At 45.7% G+C, this 9,780-nt stretch overlaps 4 protein-coding genes across 5 annotated transcripts in view; 3 read left to right on the forward strand and 1 right to left on the reverse strand.

Annotated features, from left to right (window-relative positions):
* Positions 1 to 2,752, reverse strand: part of LOC6498939 (uncharacterized protein YdcI) — a 4,826-nt gene extending 2,074 nt beyond the window's left edge. Inside the window, exons 1-9 of the mRNA XM_032456229.2 lie at positions 2,687 to 2,752; positions 2,449 to 2,627; positions 2,040 to 2,390; positions 1,552 to 1,983; positions 1,126 to 1,493; positions 793 to 1,075; positions 537 to 736; positions 289 to 478; positions 2 to 232 (exon numbers count right to left, since the gene is read on the reverse strand). Coding sequence (XP_032312120.1) covers positions 2 to 232; positions 289 to 478; positions 537 to 736; positions 793 to 1,075; positions 1,126 to 1,493; positions 1,552 to 1,983; positions 2,040 to 2,390; positions 2,449 to 2,609 — 2,216 coding nt within the window. The 5' untranslated portion in view covers positions 2,610 to 2,627; positions 2,687 to 2,752. The remainder of the gene's footprint in view (position 1; positions 233 to 288; positions 479 to 536; positions 737 to 792; positions 1,076 to 1,125; positions 1,494 to 1,551; positions 1,984 to 2,039; positions 2,391 to 2,448; positions 2,628 to 2,686) is intronic.
* LOC6501630 (ribosome-releasing factor 2, mitochondrial) lies at positions 2,726 to 5,488 on the forward strand. 2 transcript variants are annotated; one of them, XM_001955604.4, is made up of 9 exons: positions 2,727 to 2,937; positions 3,001 to 3,163; positions 3,222 to 3,514; positions 3,567 to 3,936; positions 3,993 to 4,215; positions 4,274 to 4,788; positions 4,843 to 5,056; positions 5,114 to 5,263; positions 5,324 to 5,488. In XM_001955604.4, exons 1-9 carry the CDS (start codon positions 2,805 to 2,807, stop codon positions 5,486 to 5,488), a joined length of 2,226 nt encoding a protein of 741 aa, XP_001955640.1. In that variant the 5' UTR covers positions 2,727 to 2,804. The 2 variants fall into 2 exon arrangements, with proteins under 2 accessions (XP_014767143.1, XP_001955640.1); XM_014911657.3 differs by lacking the exons at positions 5,114 to 5,263; positions 5,324 to 5,488 and having other exon boundaries at positions 2,726 to 2,937; positions 4,848 to 4,985.
* Positions 5,429 to 7,533, forward strand: LOC6501631. The gene is made up of 3 exons (XM_001955605.4): positions 5,429 to 6,891; positions 6,958 to 7,113; positions 7,172 to 7,533. Exons 1-3 carry the CDS (start codon positions 5,743 to 5,745, stop codon positions 7,286 to 7,288), a joined length of 1,422 nt encoding a protein of 473 aa, XP_001955641.1. The 5' UTR covers positions 5,429 to 5,742; the 3' UTR covers positions 7,289 to 7,533.
* Positions 7,534 to 7,628: 95 nt separating this feature from the next.
* LOC6501632 (probable 39S ribosomal protein L45, mitochondrial) lies at positions 7,629 to 8,968 on the forward strand. Its single transcript, XM_001955606.4, has 2 exons — positions 7,629 to 7,762; positions 7,828 to 8,968. Exons 1-2 carry the CDS (start codon positions 7,718 to 7,720, stop codon positions 8,863 to 8,865), a joined length of 1,083 nt encoding a protein of 360 aa, XP_001955642.1. The 5' UTR covers positions 7,629 to 7,717; the 3' UTR covers positions 8,866 to 8,968.
* The last annotated feature ends 812 nt before the right edge of the window (positions 8,969 to 9,780 follow it).

The following is a 9,780-nucleotide window of genomic DNA, read 5'->3' on the forward strand; positions in this document are numbered from 1 at the left end:
CCTCTCTGCTACTTTATAGCTCTCGGGATGAACCCAAGTGCAGTCGAGTGGGTTCTGCAATTTGCCTCCAACGCTGAGCGGTTCGATGCGAACGAACCCGGCGCATTGCACGAAAGATTTCTCGCCAATGGTGCGGACGGAAAGCAAATCCTTACGGGTCTGAAATGGTCCTTTTTTCAGCCGGTGTTCAATGATTTTTTCAGCCTTCTTTTCCGACAAGCCAGCAATGTGCCTATGGGTGTTTAATATTATGAGGATTGTCTTAAAAATGGTCATTTTTTTACATACTTTAACACACTCAGGCTCGCAGTGTTCAAGTCCACGCCGACATAGCTCACGCACTCTGAGACGACGTCTTTTAGGGACTCGGTTAGTATCTTTTCCGAAACATCGTGCTGATACATTCCAACACCAAGATGACGAGGTTCTATTTTTACGTACTCGCTCAACGGATCATTTAAACGGCGTGCAATGGAAACTACAAAAAAGTTTAGCTGCTTGAAGATTATCTTTTCTATAATCGACTTTATCCATACCTGCACTTCGCTCGTTGGTGTCCATATCGGGAAACTCCTTGCTAGCCACGTCGCTACAAGAGTAAACAGATGCCCCGTTCTCATTCACGATACTGTAGCGGATCCGCTGGCTATCCAAGGTACCGGCATGGAACATATCCGTCAGCCAATGCTCAGTTTCCCGACAGGCAGTGCCATTCCCGAGGGCAATAATCTGACAGCTTAATGAAAGGATGTGAAGTGCATTTGGAGTAAGAAGAATCAAGTCATTACTTACTTGTGTTTGTTGAGTAAATTAACTAGTGTCTTTTCTGCACCGTGCTTATTAGACCTGGCCCCTTGTGGATAGATGACCCCTGTCTCCAGAACATCGGCTGTCTCAGATATCACCGCCAGTTTACAGCCATTGGTATACCCTGGGTCGATGCTCAGGATACGTTCTCCCTTAAGCGGCGACATCAGTAGCAACTGCTTAAGGTTCTTGGCGAACACATCAATAGCTGCCTTCTGGGCCTTTTCCTTGAGGTCAGCCCGGATTTGACGGCACATCAATGGTTGCACTATGAGAGTTATGAATTAGATAACTAATTACGAGTAGAGATTCACTCACATTTTTTAGAGTAGCACTCTTCCACGGATTTAGTGAAAACCTCCCGTCTTAATGGATAGTGTAGACCCTCAGTCATATATTGATCGTTTATAAAGCGCATTAGATCGCGTTTTAGGTAATCATTCGTCTCCAATTTCACAGACAGGAACTTGTGCTTCTCCCCTCGATTAATGGCTAGCATCTGGTGTGGCTTTATGGTCTTTATGTCTCCTTGAAAGTTGAAATAGTTCTCAAACTTGGAGCTATCTAGCTTCTTATCGGCAATGCTACTGCTTCCTTTGCCGCTAGATGATTTGCTTGAATTTGCCTTTGAGGTCGCAGCCTCCTTGGTCTTGCTGCACTTAAGGAACACTCGATGGACGTTTTGTCTGGAAATAAAGAACATTTATTATCAACCTAAAGAAGTACAACCTAGATTTTACTTACAATCGCCTCAATTCCTCCAAAACATTGGTATTCTTGCTCATATTATGTATTATTATGTTACAGATTCCACTCATCACCAAGGCTTCTGAGGAAAGCGCCTCATTTTCTCGATCGACTATTGAAGCAAGTTCAACTTTCGGAGCCGTGCCATATAGCAGACGATCGGCGTACTCCTCCAGGCCAAGAGCTTTGGCCCGCTCCGCTAAAGTGCCTTTGCTGGCCGGCTTGTAGGGGGCGTAGAGAAACTCCAGCTCCTCATTGGTCTTGGCACACATCAGCTCATCACGAATCTCAGGATTCAAAACATTTTCGCGCTCCAACTGGGTGACAATATTCTCAGCCTTTTTTCTCAGATCCACTATTTCCGTGTAGGTATTACGAATGTCTCGCAAGCGATCCGGAGCTATATGATCTACAAGATCACGTCGGTAACTAAATAAAAATCATACATAAATGTTTCATGTCTTCAAAATAAAGATCTAATCTACCGGCAGATAAATGGAATGGTGTTCTCATTCTCGAAGAGCTGCACAATATTGCGAGCTGCCTGGGGCTGAATATTCTCCGTCTCTGCCAAGAGCTCGTGTATGTTCCACACCTTCCTCCGCTCCCAGAAGGAACTGCGTCCAGTAGTTGTACTAGCAGCTGCTCCATCCGTTTGCGTCACAGGCCGTGGTGGCGGCGTTGGGGCTGGTGGTGCCTCTTCCTGGTTCTCCGGATTGGTTTCATTGGGACATGAGTTCTCATCTTCCTTTGACTTCTTAGCCCGTTTTCTCTTGGGCGCCGTCGCGGCAGGCTCGGCAGCTGTAGTTTTTGTGGGCCACCGTCTCCTTGTTGATCTATTGGTATTATTTTTGGAAATTATTTGTCCAGCTGTTCTTAGGGATTACTACTTACGTGCCTGCCAAAGCTTCTGCTGCCCTATCGATGCGGCGACTTTTGGCCTCTGGTGGCTTGTAATCATCGTTCTCCACGACCTCCACGTCCTCCTCTGAATCAGATAGCTCCACTACCAGCTTCGGTTTGGCAGCAGCAGCTCGTCGGGGTCGCGTGGACATGTTAATGGCTTCTTTATACTAAATAACACACATTCATTAAGGTTTAAACAATAAACATAAACCTCCTTAAAAATTACCCGCAAAATGCGGCATTATTCGATTAACCAAAAGCTGATTGGGAAAACAATCGACTACAACTAGTTGCCAACAGCTGATGCGCTCCACCACGAGCCGGCAGTTAAATTTTTTGTTAAAATGCTGAAATATGAATTTCTGCACGGCTTGCAGAAGCGCAGTCATTACCTCCGACAGCTCTCCGGCCAATTCTTCAGTCGATCCTACAGCAGCAAAATCAGAAACATTGGTATTCTGGCGCACATCGATGCGGGTATCTATTCACTTCATGTCCTCTCTCAACCAAGTTATCCTTCAATGAAATTTTTATTTTCAGGCAAAACAACGACGACAGAACGGATGCTGTTCTATGCCGGCAAGACCAGGACACTGGGTGAAGTGCATCGGGGCAACACAGTTACGGATTACCTAACCCAAGAGCGGGAAAGAGGCATAACGATCTGCAGTTCAGCGGTTACCTTTGCATGGAACGGACACCGGTTACTATACCATTTTTGAACCATCCCCACACTTTACAAATATCTATCCTGGTTCTAGTATCAATTTGTTGGACACACCGGGTCACATTGACTTTACCATGGAGGTGGAACAGTCCCTATACGCCGTCGACGGTGTGGTCGTAGTACTTGACGGAACTGCCGGTGTAGAAGCACAGACGGTTACCGTGTGGACCCAGGCGGACAAGCACAAGCTCCCAAGGCTAATATTTGTCAATAAGATGGATCGCCCCGATGCGGATTTTGAAAAGTGCATTGCTGATCTCAAAGAGAAGCTGGAAGCCCACCCAGTTTGCTTACAATACCCAGTTAAAAATGAGGATGGAGTATTAGGTTTGTGGGCTTGATTCCCAATAGGAGTAATGTACTTATGTTTAACTTTTAGCCATAAATGATGTGATAACATTGGAGCGATTAACATGGCAGCAAAAGGATTTGGGACAGAAGTACATCCGTATGAAGTTGGAGCCCTCCGATGAGCTACGGGATTTGCAGGAAAAGCGGAATGAACTAATTGATCGGTTGTCGGGAGTGGACGACGAGCTCGCCGATGTGGTTATCAGCACAGAAAGCTTCGATAAAGTTGACAACCACCTCATAGAAAGGGCCCTGAGAAGGGCCACCGGCCAGCTGAAAGTAGTGCCGGTGCTTCTGGGATCCGCCTACAAGAATGTCGGAATTCAGCGTTTAATGGATGCCGTGAATTCTTACTTACCGGCGCCTGAAGAACGTAACCAAATCTACGACTGCTTCGGGTAAAAAAGAATGTGTAATATTCTTAAACAGCATCTATATAGTTTCCCTTTTAAAGCTCTGAGGTGGCTGGAAAGGTCTTTAAGATTGTCCATGACAAGCAGCGAGGAGCTTTGACGCTGGTTCGGATCCTACGGGGAGAGATAAAGAAGGGCATGCGTCTAATATCGGCACGTGGCCAGGCAGAGGTGGTGTCCAAGCTGTACGAGCCATTGGCCGATGAGTACCGGGAGGTTAATGCAGTGCAGTCGGGTGATGTGGTGATCTGTGCAGGTCTCAAGGTAAGATGGAGTTTCTTTTTTATCCAACCGTGCATAACCGTCATTTTTCTATACTTAGTCTACAGTCACAGGCGATCTACTCACTTCTAGTCAGTCAACTCTTAAAAATGCCCAGAAACGTTTAAAACAAAGTTTGGGAACAACAGAATCTGTTATTCCGGAATTAGATGACGAGTCGGAGGAGTCAGAGGATATGTTCGGACTAGATCCACAGATTCCAGACGCTGTATACTTCTGCTCGATCGAACCTCCCAGCATATCTTCGCAAACGGCCATGGAACAGGCTCTACGTCAGCTCCAGCGTGAGGATCCAAGTCTCCGTGTTAGTTACGATTCCGTAACTGGTCAGACAGTGCTCGGTGGGATGGGAGAGCTCCACATGGACATCATCAAGTCGCGCATTCTAAGCGAGTACAAAATTGATGTGGATCTGGGACCTCTCCAGATCGCCTACAAAGAAACCATCGAATCTCCCGCACTCACCACGCTAAGTGTAGAAAAGGAAATCGCAGGAGCCAAGCAGAATGTTAGCATTACCTTGGAACTGGTCAAGGACAAAAGCGAAATCTTTAGGTGAGTTGGGGTTTTATTTAATTCTTTTAAAGATTTAATTATTTTTCATAAAAGCTTAGATAAATCGCCGGAAAATATGCCCAATCTTAACACGCTGAGACCTCGAATTCTCCAGGTTCTGAAGAAGGGTGCCATTGGAGCTCTTGAGCGAGGTCCTCGGGTGGGGGGCCAGGTTGTGGACACACAGATTCGACTTCACAATGCCACTATTGGACGGGGCACGGCCGATTCGTTCGTAATGGCTACCGCAGCACAATGCGTCCAGAAAGTAACTTAATATTTTAATTTTAATAAATAAGCAAGTTAAAATGATCTCTACTTTTAGGTACTAAGCACCAGCGGGACTCGGCTGTTGGAGCCCATCATGTCCTTGCAGATTGTAGCTCCTAGTGAACGGATATCCGGCATTATGGCTGATTTATCCCGCCGCAGAGCCCAGATCAACGATGTCCTACCAAAGGGTGAACGAAACAAGGTGAGTTCTTAGTAACAGGGCAGTACAAAAATAATAAACAAACAAATAATCCTATCCTAGATGATATTGGTGAATGCTCCGTTGGCTGAACTCTCAGGATACTCGAGTGCCTTAAGGACCATCAGCTCGGGCACAGCCAGTATGACAATGCAGCCTTGTGGGTTCTCCGCCATGAACTCTGTCGATGAATCCCAGGCTGAGAGACGAGCGCAAGGCCTGGAGTGATATTCGAGGAAAAATAACAAACTGTTAACTAGTTGTATTATAATTGGAGGACAGTAGGAAGCTTTGCATCTGTTGTCGACTTTTGAACAAATTATTTTAAGCCAATGGCTAGAAGATTTAAAAACTGTGCCCATGTCGGACGTGTTTGTTTTTTTTGCCTACTTTCAGACCTAGACCTACCTGTTGAAGAAGTTTTTCAAATTCGTGTGACAAATAAATAGATTAACCATTGGTTTTATTTTCGAATAAGTACCATGGCATACTCCACGCAAAAAAACTTCTTTCATGTTCCGTTTGGGAGCGACGGTGTCGAATTCGAGTGCATCGATGCGTGCGTTAAATTAAAGAGCTATCCGTCCACAATTGACGATCGGTCCTGGGCCGCGGACGAAGACGTCAAGTCTCAGTTTGTTGCGGATTTGGTGGCTTGCAGTTTAATTCCGAAATCAAAAACCGGTGGCCAGGGACAACCAAGAAGTGGTGACAAACCTAGTGGTGGTGGCTCTGGTAGAAGTCCATCTGGTAGCCCAGAAGATGAGTATGGGAGCGATTTGGTGGTTGGCGACAGCCTCATCAATGCCGCCGACGACACCCTCGGACGCATGCAGAGCCTGATGATCAAAAACAACATGCTCCAGAAGAAGCTGGACGATTCCAATGCCAAGCTTGAGACGGCCAATGACGAGGTTGATGATATTAAACGGATTATGGGGCAGAGGTATGATCCTGAGAAGAGCAAGGCCCTCAAGGATAAGATAAAAGAACTTGCAGACGACGGAAAGATCACTCCAAAGGACGAAAAAGAACTCAATGACTTGCAAGCGTCCATTGATGATATGAATAAGGCCCATGACATCCTCGCAGCCGAGAACGCCAACCTAAAGCGGCTAATCGAAAAGCAATCCTTGCGCTGTAAGCTGGAAGGCGTTCAGGTCGACCCCGAAAAGAGCAGCGACGTCCCCTATCTGCAGCAGAAGGTCGATGATCTGGGCAAAGAGGTGGCTCTACTTCGCAAGATGGAGGACGACTATTTGAAAAAATGTGCCACGAGTTGCGGAAGAGGAGGGTCTCCGGGGAGTGGAGGCGGCGGTAGTGGTGGGGGTGGTGGTGGTCCACCCAGTAAAGGTGCCTTCTCCCCAGATAAGGATGCTGAGAATATCAAAAAAATTCTGGCGGAACGTGATGCTTTGAGAAAGAAGCTCAAAAACCTGGAGGACATTGGCGACAAGGTGAGTCTACTGGAGGAGAAGGCTTGTGAGGCTGAGCAAATTTCCGGGGAGCTGGAGAACAGCCTTCAGGAACAGAACGCGTGTATGTGCAGTATGCAACGCGATATGCAGGACATGCAGAGCTACTACGAAAATGAAGTGGAAAAGGCGAAGGGGAACGAGGAGATACTCAAGGTTTGTGATTAGAAAGGAAGGATATATTAAATTTGCTTATTTCTATATAACTTATATTCCTGCTAGTGCCATTGCAACCAGATGAAGCAGGAACTGGCATCCGCTAAGGCGGCCATCAAGCGGGCCGAGTGCCAGCAGATGGAGATCGATGTGCTGCGAAACGAGCTGCGGAAACGTGACATTGCCCTTAACGCCTACGACTGCCAGTACCAACAGCTAATGGTGAGTATTACGGATAAGATGCTGGCAAGGTGGGTCTAAACTTTCGTCCGATCTCCAGTTAAAAGCAAAGATGTTCAAGAATGCCGGTTATCGTTTTCTCGACGATCTGCCGCCAGACTGTTGTACTGACAGTTGCGTGGATGGTCCAGAAGAGGAGCAAACCGAAGAAAATTAAAGGCTCTAAAAGAAGACAAGTTTCAATAGTCATTGACAGAAATCCGTAGTTTCTCCATGCCATTCCCACTCTAGGTTCTCAATAGATGTATCACAAAAACTCATGAATCTAGGAAGATAAGTGTACGCAAAGGTTAGGAGTATGCATTTAGGAAAATTGACGTATTCAAATCCCAAAATTTAGAAACAAAAACAGTTTAAATGTGATTCTTCAATAAAATTCAATTTTAGTGTTTTTAAATCAAATCAATTCAAAAGTCTTTATTTTGAAACCTATTTTATCGAAAAGTCCGTTAAAAGCTAATCGAATATATATATCGGAAGATTGCCTATCGCTGTTTTCACTTTAGCTCACTAGGAGCGCTGCCAAACATCTGGTTCTGCTCCCAAAAGCCTGACAACTCTGTTTTATATAATAAATATAAGAAAAATGGATAAGTTTGCGCCGGCAAAAACATGTCTTAGGCTGCTCCAGGTGAGTTTTAAATGTAATGGTTTATGTTTAGAGTCCCCCCACTAATGGACTTTCATTGAAAGCAGGCGATGCCCGGCGTGCCCCAAGCTGCCCAGGCTGGTGCTTTGGGCGTGCTCGCAAATCCCCTCCAGAGCTTGGTTCAGATGCAGCAGGTGCGCCACCGGCAGACCAAGCACTGGAATCCCCAATTCAAGCGACTGCGTAAGCAGAAGTTCGTCAAGATCGACCTGCCCAATCTGCGCGAGAAGCCAGAGGACATCACCAAAGAGGAGATGCGACGGCGGATGAAGGAGCGAGGCGTCCTTCCGCCCCGACCCTGGATGGAGCGTCCCTTCCACATCAGCTGTACTGGGGGTATTTTCGAGGCCTACGTTCCGCCAGAAGGCGATGGCAAGAAGTCCATAATCTCCTCCAGCGGAGCCAAGCAAAAGCTGGAGTTCCTCGAGAAGAAATCCAAAAGCCTGATGGCCGTGCGCAAGATACGTTCCTATGAAGAGAGCTTCAGTTCTGATGAGTTTGGAGCCGAAGCCCAGGAGATTTACATTAAAGCCCATCAGCACATGGCCGCCAAGGACAAGTACCAGATCCGCGAGTACGTCAGCGAACGTTGCTACCCGGAGATGATGCACAATGTTAAGGACAAGACTATTCGCTGGCGGTTTCTGCAGTCGCTGGAGCCACCACGTGTCGTTCATGCCCGCGTCACCGAGGTGATCACGAAGGAAAACCAGTTCGCCCAGGTCACAGTGCGTTTCCACAGCCAACAAATGCTGGCCATCTACGATCGATTCGGCCGCCTCATGCACGGAAGCGAGATCCTCACCAAGGACGTTCTAGAGTATGTCGTCTTCGAAAAGCATATTTCCAATGAATACGGCAAGTGGCGACTCCACGACAAGATCATCCCCGACTGGCTGCCGGCCAAACAGCCTGCTCCCATTACCTATCGCCTCATCGAAGATGCCGAAGAGGAGGTGGCCCCCAAGGAACTGCCCGCCGGCGAGGAGTCCAAACAACTGGAGGCTGGCGGCGAACAGGCCAAGGAGCAGGTCCAGCTGGCTGCCCCAGTGGAGAGCAGCGCGAAACCTTCAGTGGCCCTTTGATTGTATTTTTTGTGGGCCGCTTGGCGGCTCAGAAGATTGCACGTTTCTGTTGTTCAATAGTTTTTGAGTCGCCACCTTGGCAAATTATAAGTTTTAAATATTATTTTGATGTGTTTTTGATTTTCTAATTTATTTATTCTTGATTCTATGGCATAGACAGGCGTAGGCTTTTGATTTCTTAAGATTTGTCTAGGTTTGGTCTGAAGTTTTCTTATTTTTGGTTTGGTTTTCAATTTGTTGCTTAGAAGCCATTGCCTTTGATGAAAGAATTGTCTTATTGTCCTTAAAAACATTGTTTTGTAAATATTGATAATTCACTCTATATATTCTATAAAGAATTTTATAGAGAAACTTTATATAATCTAAAGACTTCTTCGTTCCGTGTAAAGCGATAATGATATTTGTTTATAATGAGGTATATTGTCCTCTGACAATATAGGTTTTATAATCCCTGAAGGTATTGTAGAAAATATTACCAACAAGAAAGGAAAGCTTACTTCGGATGAAACCGAAGTTGATATACCTTGCAGTTAAGTAGCAGGTTATATTCTAAGATATATTCACAAAAATAGGCTTTAGTTGATAGTGAAAATAATACTCTCATCCCTCTAACTTAAAAAGCATCCAAGTTATGGCATTACTGTTCAATCAGTTATATGGGAGTTATAAGATATAGAGGTCCGATCCCAACTGTTTTGACTTATATCCGACTGCCTGCAAATAACAGAAGGATGCGGGAAAAGTTTAAAGTCAATAGCTTTATAACTGAGCGACTAGTTCGATCTGATCAAGAATATATATACTTTATAGGGTCGGAGGTGTGTCCTTCACTGCGAGGCACACTTCTGACCAAAATTACAATACCCTTACAGCAAGGACATAAAAATTGTTATAAAGTTCCATGTTACAAACCAA

The sequence above is a fragment of the Drosophila ananassae genome, chromosome 2L, assembly GCF_017639315.1.
Source record: "Drosophila ananassae strain 14024-0371.13 chromosome 2L, ASM1763931v2, whole genome shotgun sequence".
Classification (NCBI taxonomy): Eukaryota; Metazoa; Arthropoda; class Insecta; order Diptera; family Drosophilidae; genus Drosophila; species Drosophila ananassae.